The following is a 16,957-nucleotide window of genomic DNA, read 5'->3' as shown; positions in this document are numbered from 1 at the left end:
TATTTACAAAGAAAGAAACTATCAAAGCCAATTAGCTGTCTTTCTCCTTAGGGAATCATGGCCATACTTCTCGAGGCTAAATCTGCTGGATCCGTTTAGAAAAAGCTTTAAATTCATGCGGATTAAAGTGAAAACGACGTGCTTTTTGCTTTGCCTCATCCTAGCTGAACCAAGCGCTAGATTTGGACACTCCGTGTTTAATTCACGGTTGGGGGACGAACTTCATTGCTCTGATACTCATTGTACAGGGAATTCCCTAGTTTGAGACCAGGTAACTGGTGTGGTTTATCAGGAGTTTTATTGTTATTATTTCGGACATCTATAGGAAATGGCACTATTTTTTCGGATCTAAAATATTTGGTTTTTTTTTTCAAACAAACCAACGTTTCAGGTTTTTTAAAGATTCCATGGTCACGGCTGACCCGTTGAAAAAATAAATGTACACAATTTAGATACAAAAAAAATATTTTAATTTCCTTTATGTAACAAACGCGAAAATAACTAAGAAATATTTCGTATATCTATTTTAGATTCTCGCTTTTGTAAAAATAAATTTTTTTTTACGGCAAAGGCGCTATTAACTTGTAATTTATTATTACCAAGCCGCCAAAGTGCCTTTATTATTGACGATTTACTAATTGATACTAGTATTATTGAGATTTTTTGTGAAATAACACCACTAGTTTTTATTATGATTATTAATACAAATATCGCACATAGAAAAACATTTTTCACCCCAATGAGACTTGAACCCACGGCCATACTGTACTGTAGTATTGCTCCTACCAACTGAGCTACGGGTCAAGTTATCGAGTTGTCAAAATTCTGTTGTGTTTTTGTTAAAGATCTACAGATCATACAGAGAAGATACAGGATTTTTCGGCATTCTGAACTACTAGTGACATCTAGTGAGAATTTCCAGAACCTTCACATAATTGATACTTGTTTTGTTACAGCTAGAGAAAACGGCTATGAAAGTAGCCCTGATCGGTCGCGACGGCGCTTCTCTACCTATGTACTTTCTCTCGTGGGTGCAGTCTAAACTGCTCTTCCAGAAGGTATAAAATGAATACTAGAAATAAAATTAAGGGCACCTTCAAATTAGACGCTTGTAGAAGCGCTAGAGTGGCGCATCTGTAGCGCTTTAGTGATTTTTAGTTCACTAATTGTGACTGCAAAAGTGGCGTGCGCGCGCTTGTCACGACATTGCATCTGCGCTTCTAAATATTGTATGAAAATTAGTAGTGGCGCGGACTGCAGCTCCACAGTAGTGCCACGGTAGCGCTTCTATAAGCGTCTAATTTGAAGGCGTCCTAAAATTCGTACACAAATATCATCAAATATATATAATACACGACTCACACTTGTCACAATCCTGACTCATGCTTTCTTATTCTTATTATGCAGTCCTTTTTAAGTACGTACTCGATTTGATTTGAAATAATTCTTATATAACTCAATCATATAAACTATAACTCTATAGACATTTTTAATGTCACGAGTGTACAGGTATCGTCTAACTCGATTGAAAAGACTTTCGACCCCCAGGTTGGAGTAAACCCTCTAACCTACAAGGGGTCTATATCAGCGAAAAAAAGGAGGTGCATGAGATAGTAATGGAGGTTCACGAGAGTGGGACTCATTTAGGCAGGCCGTGATCAAAATTATGACTTTCCATATAACTTGTAACTTGTGATACTTTCATTTAATAGATCTGTATATTACTTATGAAGTAAACAGTTCACAACGAACTAGATATTCAGTTAGATATAAATGAATAATATATTTTTTTATAAAATCAAATTGAGTTTTTTTAACTTGAAATTATCGAAGACTGTGTTAGCTGTCACATACGTTTGAAGTAGATAAATTTGTAAAAAAAACGATATTAGAAAGGCAGAAAAACCTGACACGTGTTCTTCTAGAAAAAAAGTTTGGGAACCTCTGGTCGAACCGAACGCGTAGTATCACACCCTTTCCGTACTTTCGTATGTTCCGGTTTGTCATTCTGCTGTCAACTCCGTTAGCTGTGAATATTTTATTATTTATTTATTGAGCATTGGCTATAGAGCCAGTAGCTTAGACACGAAACACAATTATGAAACTCGAAACGTAATAAAACTTAAACCAATAATATAATATTTGTTAAAACAATAACTACAGTAATCATAACTTTTTATATAAAAAAACTTTTAATGAAATCGGTTACTGGAAAGTGCGCGAAACAGGATTCATCCCTTAGTTTGCCACCCTTAGAGGTGGAATATTTTCTTCAAATTTAAATGGGACTCTCTTTCCAACAAAAAAAGAATCATCAAAATCGATTCACATAACACACATACAAATAAAATACACTCGAATTGAGAACCCCCTCCTTTTTTGATGTCGGTTAAAACTCGCCCTTTTTCTTCATTAGAAGAGAATCATTTGTTTACGTTGAAGAAAAAATGCCGACCACAGAGTCGAATCCAGAATACCAATACCTCCCTTATGAGTACCTTTTGCCGTGTTATATGCGATCGCTCACGATTATCAACGTGATGTCAGAGGTACAACTTTTATGGTAATGCTGTAAATTCTTTATGTTCTTTACAGTTGGCGGAAATTCCTCGTGACGAGTTGGACAATCTTCCTCAAGACTTTAGCAAATTAGACACCTTTGATATCATGCAGAGAGCGAGGTATGAAACATTTTTTATTGTTTGACATTCTTAACAACCAAGAAGATGTAATTTAACAGATTTTTCCCATAATTCTTTCTATAAACACGGATAAACAAATATACTACTCCTGCCTGCTGATTTTGATTCAAATAGGAATCGAACCGATCGGGTAGTTTCGAAATCAGATGGGTTTTCGAACGAGAAGATGAACCAGGGGGTCTACTCTCGATCTCTGTCCGACAACCGTCCGAAACAACTACTGTCAAATAAGTAATATTCGACAAAATTAAAAGTCAAGTATCCAGTATGAAGCTTCATTCGCATCTCGCGTCTTTTCATTAGGTCAAGTATTACTTATTTGGCAGTAATTGTTTCGGATGGATGTCGGACGGAGATCGAGAGTAGACCCCCTGATTCCTACTATATCTTTCTAATTTGTGAGTTAAATCAACTATTTTTCTGATTTGAAATGTCAAAATTTTCCGATCGGCCAGTTGTGAATCGCAATTATGCGCCTCGACCCCGAAGAGACGCAGTTTCCGATCGGGAGAGGCAATCAAAATCTAACTCCTGGAGAAAAACTATAGACCGATTTAAGCTATCTATAATATTAAGTAATTGCCAAGTTATTTGGTCATACTTATTTCTGTCCGTGCGTTCCGGTTTTGAAGAGTAAGGGTGTTGGTAATACTTAAGTTCTGAGTGGCACTGCAACTCTTACCATCAGGACTTGTTCGTCCCGTCATTTGATGTTATAAAAAAAATACGATCTAGTGTAAACACGCCAGCACTGCACTTAATTATTATTTCTGTGGAGATAGTTGAAGTATACATTCCGCGTTGGCAGATACTATATGGACCGAGGCAACTTGTCGGCGGCCCTTCGCTACGTGAACTTGCTGCAAGGCGCGCCCCGTGCCGCTGCTTTGTGCTGGGTGGAGGACGCGCGCCGCCACCTGGAGATCAGGCAGGCCGCCGAAACCGTCATGGCGCACGCGTCTCTCGCCAGCATCAACAGCAAGCAATAAGCCTATTGTAAGTAATTCGGTTTCTTGTACAGGCTTGTTCCGTTTCTTTAAACGTCTTTCACCACCAAGTGCACAGATATAAGATATTTCTGGCTGTATCAAGTTCAAAAAATTGGTAAAAAATTCCTTAATGTGCCCAATCCATTGGAAATTATGCGCCATAATTAATAAACATTATGTTTATAAAATAATTCATTTATCAAACAATTTTTATTTTGTGACAATAGACACTGTAAACTTATTTACATATATATATGTATAAACAGAAGTTTGATGTAAGTTACGTAATTCATATTTATCATTACTGTATGAATTATTACTTATTATTCTCGCATAGAGAAAAACAATAATGATATGTTGCTCTCGCGCAAGTCGCGCCCTGTCGAGCTAGCCATACTGAGTAGGACTAAGGTAGGAGAGAGGCTCTTTTCATACATGCCTATTTATTCTAAATTCTTTTGACCTGATCCTTCCTCGATTATGTTGTATTAGACCATACCACACTTGATCGTGTAAAATAAATTAAAACTAAAACGTTTTTATATATTTATTAATTTCATTATGATTATTTCTAATGGGACTGCGAGTGATTGTGATGTCTTAGTTATTATTTAAAAAAAACATCAATGAACGTTACACGACATTTCCATTATTGTTCAACGTATGGTGACACGTACGTACACCAAAATTGCAATAGAATGAAAATATAAATAATAATAATAAAAAGTACAATGACAACCCCGAACAGTAAGCTAATGTATAACAGGCGGCCTTACTGTTAAATAGCAATTTCTTCCAGGCAATTTTAGGATTGAAAAATTAGCCGATGCAATGAAACCCAAGAATATTTTTTTATAGTAGTATATTCTCAGTTCTCAAATAAACCCTACGTAAAGGGCTTGTCTTGTATATCACATACGTACATTAATTTCACGCCCTTTTCCCACAGGGGTAGACAGAGGCAACGTTATTTTGTAGAACACAGAGGAAGTGAAATGCGAAATAAATTATATCTTTACATTGGTGGTGATCGGCAATGGTTGAAGTGGGAAAAAGCCCGTTTCTAGAATTGTTGTAAGTAGCTTACGGAACTTAATGATATCGTTATATCTTTGTAAATTTTGACAGTTTTAGTAGTGATAACTGTCAATTACAATGTTTTCTAATCACATATTTACGGTAATAACCATGAATAGGTTTTGTTTTTGTTATTACATTGTGATATTGTTTTTGGATGTTTGAATGTTAAAATAATTTTTATTTTGTTGAAACACGAATCAATTTAAGCCTGCCATTTGTTCTGCTAACCACTTAAAGCGCAGTTTGAGAGACATAATTAATAGAAACAGATGTTAACACGGCAGCATTATGCTGGAAAGGTAGACTATTCTATGCCATATGTTAATTTGGTGGGAAGGGCACACAGTCAACCGATCATGTTGATGCCTTCTATGTACCGCTCAAACACTGACACTTAACTTAAATAATCATATTTTCACATTTTCTATAATTTTGATGAAATTACACATGGGAGGACTTATCAACATATGTATCAAGGTGGCGGGCGCAATGGCAGTTCGCCTCAGATTCAGCCTAAAACTCTGAGTGGCACTACAACTCTTATGGATAGGCGTGTCGCTTACCACCAGGCGCTTGAATTGTTCGCCCGTCGCTTGGTATGAAGAAAATAAAAATAAATTATACAACAAAAATACTCCTATTTTCTTATTTGATAAATATGTATTAGTAGAACATACTTTGCTTGTAATGTTATTGTATAAATATCAAATAGACGCTGGAAAGGTATAACGTCTAACGTGCATTTGGAAAATATTATAAGAGAGCGATTTAAAGTTTTTTTTTTAAGAAATACTCGAAATTTATGCTGAAACATTCTAGTTTTCCATATAACGAAAAGAGTTATGATTTTTTTTTTTAATAAAAATAACTTTAAATCTGTCTCCTGTAATATTTTCCAAATGCACGTTAGCCGTTTGACTTTTTCAGTGTCGAAATAATGTATACATAAGACAAAGCAACATTTCTGAATTTTGATAAAAGTAAAACCTTTCTCCTAATACACGGGGCTCACAATGCGTTGTTAACTTGTTTTAAGCCTTTTCCGTTCGTCCATATGGCTATTACTTTAAAGAATGAAATTGAAGTTATTTGATACACTGGTCAGGAAACTTCGCCATTATGGTGTGGCGGGACGTGATCTCGACCTTCTTAAATCGTATTTGCGTGGTAGGGTACAGAGGGTCGATGTTAAGGGTACGAGATCGTCAGGATCTGCATTAGCATGGGTGTCCCTCAAGGTTCAATTCTAGGCCCATTTTTATTTTTAGTTTATATTAATGACTTACCTAGCCTTATTGAGGGTATAAAACATGAGATAGTATTGTTTGCTGATGATACTTCCTTATTATTTAAAGTTAAAAGGCACCAATGTTCCTACGACGATGTGAACAATGCTATATCTAAAGTAGTTGATTGGTTTGCTGTTAATAACCTACTTCTTAATGAGAAAAAAACAAATTGTGTGAAATTTACATTACCCAATGTTAGAGAAACGGTTACAAACATTGTAGTTAGAAACGAAAAATTGAATCTTGTGGATACAGTTGTATTTCTAGGTATAACGTTAAATGCTAAATTGCAATGGGGTCCCCATATAAGTAAGTTATCAAAACGGCTCGGCTCTGCAGTGTACGCGATTAAAAAAATAAGGAAACTTTCAGACGTCGAAACCGCTAGATTGGTTTATTTCAGCTACTTTCACAGTCTAATGACATACGGCATTTTGCTTTGGGGTAATGCCGCCGATATCAATAGAATCTTTGTCCTGCAGAAACGTGCAGTTAGGGCAATTTACAATCTGGGCCCCAAAGTATCTTTGAGAGATAAGTTTAAGGAAATTAACATTCTTACACTAGCCTCACAATACATTTATGAAAATGTAATTTATGCTAAAAGGAATAGTAATTTATGAAAAATAGTGACAGACATAACATTAATACGAGGAATAGAAATAAACTAGCCTTTCTTGATAATCGTCTTCACAAAGTCAAAAAATCATTTAAGGGGCAATGTATACGCTTCTATAACAAGATTCCGGTTGATATACAAAATTTGCCTTTCACGAGGCTTAAAACTATTGTGAAACAAAAACTTTATACTAAAGGTTATTATACAACTTCTGCGTACTTGGATGACAAAAATCCGTGGTAGTAACCCGTTTAGCTCATGGAGGTAGCCTCGATCTCTGATGTTTCAAATAAAAAAAAAATATTGTAAATGTTATTTACAAAGAGCAACCCCTAGAGTTTCTTGCTCATTCTTCTCAGGGGAATCTGCCTTACGAATGAGCGGTAGAGTTTAACCATTGACGATTTCAAGTGTAATAATGCTTACCTATGAAATAAAGATAATTTTGAATTTGAATTTGAATTTTTTGAGAGGAATAACGTTCTTGAACTTGTGATTGGTTATGCGCGTGCCCCTCCCATCACCTGCAAATTTTTTAATAACTTATATTTAATGTGTGTAATAGTACTAGTATATAGTACTAATACATGTATGTACTTACGTACTTATACACTTACATATAGATATTAGAGTTACCTAAACATAGTCATTTGTTTATTTATTGTATAAAAATACAAATAACAAATCTAACAAATGAAAAATTAGTCGGGGTAGCTTATTATGAGCGGAACACTTGGTGACTTTTAGCTGCGATGCAAATGCGATGCAGTAGCTAATCGTTTACATTTACACACACGCGAGACACATAGGCGATTGCATCGATGCAAAAGCGCGATGGCATCGATGCAATCGGTAATAAATCACACGTGTAGCGATGCAATCGCGCGTTTGCATCGCTGCTAAAACTCGTGTGTAACCACTCGAAATCGCGTCTATTTGTTTTTTAAATAAATCAAACTAAAACGTGACAAATGACAAAATATTTTTTTGAGACATCATAAAAAGCCATAACCCAGTTTTAAATATTGAAATTGTTTAATGATATTTCAGCTATGCATCGTTTGTGTAAGTTCCGATAAGTGGAACTATCTAATGGAAATAACTAATTTTTACTGTTTTTAAAAGAGACTTTTGTGCTCTATCCTTTTGTTATTTAAAACAGATATTTGACCAATTGTCATTTAGCCGCTTTTTAGTTAGTTGACGGCAGTATAGTGGTAAATCATTATAGTTACTGTCTAGATCAGCCGTGACCATGTGACCTGTCAAAAACCTGATACGTTGTTGTTTGAAAAAACATAGGGTGGTGGTACCAATGATCGACATTTTAATGGACGCGTGTCTTTAAAAATGAAATAACTTTTTTGTTTTTAAACATACATCACCAGTGATTAGTTTACTTGACAGATATAATCCTTAAGAAAGATGGAGGATGTTTCATAAAAAAGCTATTATAATTATTACTAAAAAAATTGAAATTACAATTTCTCTAAATCTCCAGTAATGGACACCAAGAATCTACTAATTAGTCGACACTCATCAATAATGAACAACAATTAATTGATCTTAACAATAAAAAAAGTGTTACTACTCGTATGTTACAAATTCTGTTGTAATTGTTATTAGAAACGAATTTAAAAAAGATATCAGACACTAGAGCTTGGCGGTCACTGGCGCCACCACCCAATATGCGATTTCAATCCGAATGAATACTTTTATTTGCAATGTGTAGCAATCCCATGAACTAGGCACCCATTATGATGATTATTACTTAAAGTCTTAAGTTTTACGTAAAATTGTTTATATAAGAAACTTGATTGTATATAAATAATTACACAATGGCGTCGATTATGAAGTTCTAAGTTTTATACAGAAACTTATCTGACGTGCCTAAAATATTGTTATAGTATAATAAATAACACAAGTACTTACAATTCCACCTATTCGGCGCGTGAATGCCTACGCGTCGCTCGGAGCTTCGTAGGGTTGTCACATTATTTAGTTGTAAACATAACAAGGTTGTAAACATAATTTGAAAAAAGTTATTGATCACAGTATTCTCGTGCTACATATTATGGAAATAACATTTGTCAAATGCAGTACTTATATATTGATAGTTTTATACCAGTATCGTGGATCGCCATCTCGATCATGGGTATATGAGTATGAAATAGAGACGAAATACTGCACAATTAAAAATGTAAGGCACTCTTGTTCAAACAACCTTAAAAACAACGGTAAACATGTCTACTATTAAATTTAATGTTAGTTCTTAAACATCGAACAAACTTTTTAATTCTACGAGTATGACGAATGGCGCTTGTAACGTCTCGCGTTATGCAACTCGAGTGCACCGCGGTGCTGTACCGCATAATCTCGCGAGGTTATGCGAGTGTGAGCATCTGTGTGAGTTGCTATAAAACTTAGGCAAGGTTTGTTTGTATATTCATGCCATTTTTGCCTAGGTGAAGTCAAAGTTCGTTTTTTAAATCTCAGCCTTATTATGGACCACATTCATTATAGTTATAACACTATTAATGCAAATTAGCCAGAGATGGGCAAGCGCCCGGGTTTTAACACGGCGCTCTGTTAATGCGGTTTAAATCGTGTCAAAACCCATTTTTGCCCGAAATCGAGGGCAATAACTATTCACTGAATATTTATTGCAAATCGAGTTTTGTTGAAATTTAATGATATAATTGTTATTTATTATTAATTAATTCATTCATCCATCTCAGCCCGTTAACACCCACTGCCGGGTATAGGCCTCCTCTTTTGCACGCCAGCTCAATCCGTTCTGTGCGAGTCTCATCCACAATCTTCCAGCCACCCCGACGATGTCATCCGACCATCCATATTTATTATTACAAGATGTTTATTGTTTTCTTAACTGGACGACTCGATTTGTTTCAAAATCACATTGAAATAAATCGATACAAAAAATCGTTTGACCATATGCACTTGAATCTTTAGTGGTGAAAATCCACAGGATTGCAAGGCGGGTATTGTGTGGAGATGATTTTTTTTGGGCTTTAACGCACTGCCCATCTCTGAGATAGCTCATAAATATAACGTTGCCCTAAATAAAACATCCTTAATTTTATTATCGATTACGTGCAATCCCCTATACTAGGTTGAATTTATTGCGCTCCAGCCATTGCTTTGTTATTAACACTATTCATCTATCTCTTTCACTCTTTACAGAAATGCCGTGTGAGTGAAAACGACAGATGAACTGGTAGGTGACAAAGTATGTAATATCGTAAACGACTTATCGCACGACCGAGACGGAGACTTCGGCAAGAATCTTTTTCGCTATCAATAATAAAAAGTGTTCTTATTTTCCTTTTTGAGATTCTATTTTTCATGAAAACAAAATTACCTATGGGTAGACCATAGAAATTGTCTAACTGTAACTTCTGAATTTAACTTACTGTATGTATTTTAGTTTAGACAGAACGAAATTCGCTGGTTGAATTTTTGTGTTTATTGATTTTAGTTTTGCACATTAGTTAACTGCATTTAACTGTCGATTGATTAATTTGTACATTAAATATTTGCCAGGTCTAAATTAAAAACATTCTGTGGTAAAGACGAGCATGGTTACAGTTTAACTTTAGTAATTTATGTAAATAGGAACAATATTGTAAAATGTTATTTAAATTAAAGAATGATTTATAAATTCAGCGTTTTGTTTTATTATTTTTATTCGAAATGAAAGTATTTTTTTCGGATCTAAATCGCGCATATTTGTTTTGACTTACCATTAGCTGTAACTACGGTAAGTTTTCGCGCCGCCGCCGCCCCTGTTACCGCGCCTTCATTTCTATTTACTAGGCAACAACATTTAAATTCCTCTGAATAATACAACCGCTCGGTCGCCGCGCAGACGTGCGTAGAACAAATTCAAGCCAGTCTCGCCCGCGTGTTAAGCTAAAAGCTAAATAAATAGAGCTTATTTTGCCATGAGACGCACGCGGAAGCTTCGCGGTGGCCGCGCGGGGTGAGCGCGATGAAATTCGTATCGAACAAGCCGCCCTTATAGAGCCCGAAAGTTTGATTTGTTTGAAAAAAAAAAGTGTACGTAAGTAAGTACGCGATTTAGAACCGAAAAAACCAAAGATTACAGTTCCATTTCCGATGTGTGGCAATAGCGGAAACCTAAGATATGGTTATCGTTTTTAAGTTGAAATTTGTTTAAAGCATCTCCAGGATCATACACAGTAATAAATAATAATTAGTATAATTATATGATGATGATGATGAATAGATTCAGGCGTTACTTTGCGAAAGTCCATGTTAATAAAAATGGAAGAAAAATAAATAACACAAGCGAAACTACACTCCCCGATGCATCCTCAGGGGTTGTTGATTGCTCGACGCCCGAAGAATTAAAAATTAACTGCATGAAATAAATATTCAACACAAGCGCAGCTATTTTGCACGATTAACCTTGGGTTCGCGGAGTAGCAAATTAATTTACTTCCATTTGTAACAAACAATGACATTTGTAGGGTTACCAGTTTTCGTAAAATTTTAAATAGTGTCTTAGGGTCGTATTCCAGGACTCTACTCAATGCTCAAATCAGGACTTGAGTATGATTTAAAGCACTAGAAATCATACTCGAGTCCTTCCCATTAGGGTCGTATTTCCAGTGCTTGAAATCATTGAAACAGCTAATTGATGTACATTGTTGTCCATAGTGACGTGCAGTAAAATTTATGGAATGTAAAACAGAACCTTGTGCCTATAATAATCGCACTATTTACAACTGGCAGATAAGTTTGCTTTATGGTGCCTGAAAACAGATTTTTTCCATCCTCTAAGGAAAACAGCTAGGAGCCCTTTAATAGAAGAAAAATAAATCATTAGCCGTCAAAACGAAATCACAAAAAATTTAGGAAATTATTCATTATTACAATTCACAACCGTATTTTTGGTCTTAGGTTTAAAAAGGATACGTTAGAACGTTAAAATAATGTGCAATTGTTGGTTTACCAACAAATTATGATTAGAATCACCCGTTATGTGTTTACAAGGAGTTTATTGGTAAGTATTTCATATTTTCTTAACGTTACATTATCTTCATGCGTATCTACTTATTGAACCCCCTGTTCTCAGAGCGTTTCAGTACTACTAGGTACCGTCATATTCAGCTAATGGAATTCCCTATATAAAAACAGGTCGACGTTCAGTTAAGAATTCCAAGGAATGCAAACTGTAAGGCCTTAAGTGAAAAAGTTTGATCGCCTGGTACACTGCCCTGACTGCTTAGTTCGAAACAACAAAAGTTTATAAAATAAGCTAAATACGTAAACAGCAGTAATAAAATTTTTCGTCCCTCAGGGCATTCCAAGGCGTCTTTTTTCTTTTTCGCGGGATATCGTTATAATCTTTGCGATGGCATTTTGAAACTACACACAGCATCAACTCGGTGCTTTTAATTTTTTTGTTCTGTTCGCGTCCAAAACGGGACAGGGTCAAAGATCGTACCTACTGCTTCGTCTTCCGTGGTGAGTTAACAAATGTGATTCAGTCTGGTAAGTAAACGTGTATAGTAAAACTCCTTTCATCTTCTTCTTCATTAATAAACTTTAATAAACTTTTGAGAATTTTCTTTCTCCATGTTCGTCTTAGGTAAGTAAAATCCTGTAGTCAACGTCTTTAGATTCAATTCCAGTTAATTTAATTTGTTAGTCAATGATGTGATGACCTTGTAGGTCGTAGAAAGTTCACAAATCTCTTTCAAAAGTATGGTTATTGTACAAGTAGAAGATGGATGAGGATCCCGACGAGCTCGTAAAATTAAAAGACGATTTAAGTTGACTGTAATATATTGGTAATAGGTTGTTATTTACGGGAGTAGTGCCATTAATCGCTAAACAGTGGTGGTTTCTTATAGAAGTATAATTGAAAAGTGAACGTCCTTTTTGACCTTTTTGAGTTCATACAAAAAGTTCGTTAAATTGTGGTAGGGATGAAATAACATGTGTGTTGATTGGTTCACAATAGACGCCTACGTAATGTGCCCTTGACGAGATTTTAGTTACTGCTTTGAAAGTTATATTAAATTTTATTACAAAAATTCTGTTACGTTCGCAACATGCCCCGAACGTTGAGTGTTTTCAACAATAAAAACAAATAAGAAAATAGAAAACTATAGGAAGTGGAAATAGGTTGCTATATGCTCTCCTAATAACGCCTTTCTTGGTACGGATGTCGGCGACTCTGGCGACGTTATCCTTGCCCGGATACAGCTTCATGACTCGTCCCAGCAGTCACAGAAGCGGTGGAAGCCCGGGCTCTCTGATGAGAATGTCTGCTGACGTGCCATTTCTTATTCTGCTGGAGGAGAGTAACGTACTCATTAGCAAATAGATTCCAAAAATGTTGCTTGAGTTTTTCAACTCTTTGGAACCTCTCGAGTCGTGTAATATTTGCTTCAGTCAGTGATGGTTGTGAGACTCACAGAAGCCAGCGTCCAATAAGGAAATAAGAGGGTCAGAGGTAGGTGAGAACAGACGGATCAGCAGATAAGGGTGTTAGGGGTCTAGAATTAAGAATACCTTCTATATATATCAGGTATGTATTTATCTCTTCGTAAGTCAAATAAGTTAAAGTGAGAACTCGTCTTAAGTGATGTTTTACAAATTTTAACGGCAGCTTCCCAGAGCCCGCCAAAATGTGATGAATAAGCCGGAATAAACTTGAAATTAATATTTTGTTCTGCCATACCTGATTGCACGGAGTTACAGTGATTTTTTAAAAAGTTATCAAGCTCATTGGAAGCCCCGACAAGTTTAGTACGAGCCATAAACCGGCTGAGAGCAGCAAGAACGAGCTTTTCACGAGTTTAACCAAAGAAGCTTTTCTTTGGTTAAACTCATGACAAGCTCCACACGAAGAGCCTTAACTGAAAGACAGACAAAACATAATATATATAATTCAATTGTTTTACTTCCCCTACCCTTACGATCGGCTATCAGCACTGGCCCGTCATAATCGAACCCTGTGTGTAAAACAGGGTATTCTATGTAATTGTGTTCGATCTCTAGGTAAGTCGCCCATTATCATTTGAAAGGGTTTAGCCTTAAACCTAATGCATCGAATGCAATCGCCTACTATTTTTCGATCAAGGTTCCTAGAGGATAAAATTCTTGTTCGTAGGCTTGAAAGCAGTAGGTGGGGTGGGGCGTGCAACAAAGCTATGTGTTGTGTAGCGAAAATTAATTTTGTCAAATGATGCAAGCATGGCAAGCCACACACTAAAATTGGGTGCTTAACGTCATAACTATAATAAGAATTTTTAAGACGACCCGTATTCAATTATGTGAATCTAAAAATGGTGTTAACGAAAGCAATCGACTTTTCGAAGATAAGGGTTTGCTTGACGAAAGCATATTATAATCTTCAGGAAACATTTCCTTTTGTGCTAAGTATAGCAATTTATTTTTACATGTTTTTATTTCTGTAAGTTAAATTGGACGTGATTTTATGAATTTTATTTTTGCAATTTTGTAAAAATCAGTTACTGCTTTAAAAGTTATATTAAATTTTATTACAAAAATTCTGTTGCGCTCGCAACAGTTATACTACGCCATATAACTTTTTTTTATAACCTAAATAATGCCCATTCACCCTAGCTTGGAAAAGGTCCAATGCGCAATGTATAGGTTCAGAGAATATATGTATCTGCAGGCACGGAATTTCACTCCATAGCTGTTCGATATATAAATGTGGAAGCGTAACGCTTCGTGCGAATCTTTGGAATATCCACAACATAGGGATGAAACCCAAGCCTACATCTAGTCCCCCGGCGATGGAAAGGGGAAGGCGGAAATTAAATGGAAATTAAATTCCATCGCATACTCTCCGTTATATATATCCTGTAAAATACCGATACGCAGGTAACTTTACGGCGGTATTCAAGGTTGGAGCTTCGCCTCGACTAATTCCGAGTCATTTATAAGCCTCTTGGCACGATTGTCAATTGACCAGTGGGACGCGTAAGTACGACAGGCAGGTGTGTAATTTATATTAAGTATGCGAAGTATTGACAACAATTAAATTGTCATATGCATACATATATATATTTTACGCAATGTGTGAAGAATTGAACAGACTTATGACAGATTTATTAAACGACAAACCAGGTTACTAAAGTGATACATCGACAATTGTACCATAGACCCTTATCAGTAATAGTAAAGAAAACGCGCGTGAGTTCTTGTATCTATAACTTTGTTTACAGCTCCAGCGTAATCCAGTATTATACCGCATCCTACGTAGTTCACAAAAACCTTGCACGCCACCATCGCCAGCCGTCCGTGTAAGCGTTACGCATCCCGACCCTGAGCGAGATAACTGCAAGCCTCCTGTGCCAGTTCGAATAAAACTTTCCCACGAGCCTGAACGAGAGACCTGCACCCCGCCGCCGCCGCCTCCCCCTCCTCCAAAAGACGATAAGTGGATATGGCTTTCCTTAGCAGCCATGATTATCACAGGCGGCTTCGTTGTTTATGCCAAGTGAGTAAAGGTGGCATACGAAATAGGATTGTTGTCGATCAGACGCTGATAACTAAAAAAAAATGAAGGGGGTGACTGGAAACCAGCGCTGCGACTGTCCTGAACAGGAGCAGCACCAGCTGAGACACCCCTTTTGCCTCCTGTTAATATAAAAACCAAAATTTCTAATTCCAAAAAATATTTACTTAGTATCTTCAGTGTAGTTGTTTTTTTTTAAAGTTCCTTTGTAATTTTTATTTTGGAGGCAATAAAGAGGATTTTGTTTTATATTATTATTTATAATATTTAATTTCTCTATCGCAGCGGCGATTGTCGAATATCCGGCTAGAGAAAAGGTCTTGGCCATACTTATATCGTTTATTGGGTATATTATTTGCACGCGGTCGTGCAATATCGATCCGGACCATAAACTTCGTTAATTTATATACGAAATAATAGATGTACCTACACGTGAATACAGGACCATTTACAGGGTTATTTGTAAATTACTAACAACTGCACACGGCGGGCAACGTTATTTTCACCTCTCTGAGCGCGTGCGTTGGTGTCTTTTTCCTTGTAGTTAGCGCCTGATGTCATTAGTCAGATTTTGTAGGCTATGCTAGTATAGCGGCAATGTTTTCAATTTTGCATGTGAGAGATATATCTGTTACGTAGTAACTATTAAATCTGTGGCTGTATTACTAACACCATAAACAACAACTTTTGGTGTAAGTATGATTTAACTGCCTCAGTGGCCGAACTGTTACCATGCTGAACTACCACGCAGAGGTCCCAGGTTCGATTCCCGGGCCTGAAGAAATATTTGTATGGCCTACATTTATTACTCTCGTGAGTTTGGGTGTAATTTGTGATTGTCTATCTATGTGTCCATGGCACCCGCGATACAGGGTTTGCCTAGTGGGGGGCTATGTTGAGTGTGTGCGTTATTATAATAGTATTTTTTACAAAACGTAGTTTCACCAAAAATAAACTAAGTTTTTTTGTACTATTCTGACATCTTATATTTGGTAGTAAGGTAAGTGCCAACGTAAAAGCGACCTCCCCGACGACTCCCGCCCCAGCTCCCGCGTTTTGCATTGGGCTGGTATTTACATTAGCGCCTTTGTTACCGCCCAGAGTTACCACTAGAAAGAAGAAAGTATAATCTGATGAATTATTAAAAATCATGGAACAAAAGTTGTTGTTAATGATGTTAATGATATTGCCCTGCGAGTTTGTTGGTATTTAGTGCCAATGGAATTTAATGCCCATCAGTGCATTAGATTCCATTCAGCTTCAGCAAACTTCAACATTTCGACTCTACTCCGTTTTTATAACAGTTTTTAAAAGAATCTAGGTGTATTTAGGAAAATTTGTATTGAATTGATATTCAATTACTTTTTGTGAAATTACTCCACTAGCTTCTTATAATTATTAATACAAAGATATATTCGTTCGTTCCGTGGATAAGTTGGCATAGCTTCTGCCACGGTTTGCTAGAAGACGTCGGTTCGAACCCGGCCGGATTGAAGGAATTTTTTGTAAGTGTTCGATCTTTGTTTTAATAATTATAACTAAGTAGTGCAGTAATTTCACAAAAAAATAATTGAATATCAATTCAACACAAATTTAAATACAGTTAATAGCGACAGGTCTAGCCAGGGCTGGCAGCTGTAAAGTTACCTCGCTGGGTGACGAAATACTTTCATAGATTGCTCATAAATGGTGCTACAGCTAAAAAGTCGTTGAAAAACCAAAATACAAAGATC

General features: G+C 36.3%; 2 protein-coding genes across 2 annotated transcripts in view; both read left to right on the top strand.

Annotated features, from left to right (window-relative positions):
- The window catches only part of LOC113232605 (MICOS complex subunit Mic60-like), a 26,967-nt gene extending 16,684 nt beyond the window's left edge, over nucleotides 1-10,283 (top strand). Inside the window, exons 14-17 of the mRNA XM_026467374.1 lie at nucleotides 957-1,058; nucleotides 2,596-2,681; nucleotides 3,511-3,698; nucleotides 9,884-10,283. Of these exons, the coding sequence (XP_026323159.1) occupies nucleotides 957-1,058; nucleotides 2,596-2,681; nucleotides 3,511-3,691 (369 nt within the window). The 3' untranslated portion in view covers nucleotides 3,692-3,698; nucleotides 9,884-10,283. The remainder of the gene's footprint in view (nucleotides 1-956; nucleotides 1,059-2,595; nucleotides 2,682-3,510; nucleotides 3,699-9,883) is intronic.
- A 1,404-nt stretch (nucleotides 10,284-11,687) lies between these two features.
- LOC113232604 (MICOS complex subunit Mic60-like) overlaps nucleotides 11,688-16,957 on the top strand; it is a 32,335-nt gene continuing 27,065 nt past the window's right edge. Inside the window, exons 1-2 of the mRNA XM_026467373.1 lie at nucleotides 11,688-11,729; nucleotides 14,932-15,206. Coding sequence (XP_026323158.1) covers nucleotides 11,688-11,729; nucleotides 14,932-15,206 — 317 coding nt within the window. The remainder of the gene's footprint in view (nucleotides 11,730-14,931; nucleotides 15,207-16,957) is intronic.

This window comes from Hyposmocoma kahamanoa, unplaced genomic scaffold (genome assembly GCF_003589595.1).
Source record: "Hyposmocoma kahamanoa isolate Upper Pololo Valley unplaced genomic scaffold, ASM358959v1 76, whole genome shotgun sequence".
In the NCBI taxonomy this organism is placed as follows: domain Eukaryota; kingdom Metazoa; phylum Arthropoda; class Insecta; order Lepidoptera; family Cosmopterigidae; genus Hyposmocoma; species Hyposmocoma kahamanoa.
This window is presented reverse-complemented; position numbering and strand designations above follow the sequence as displayed.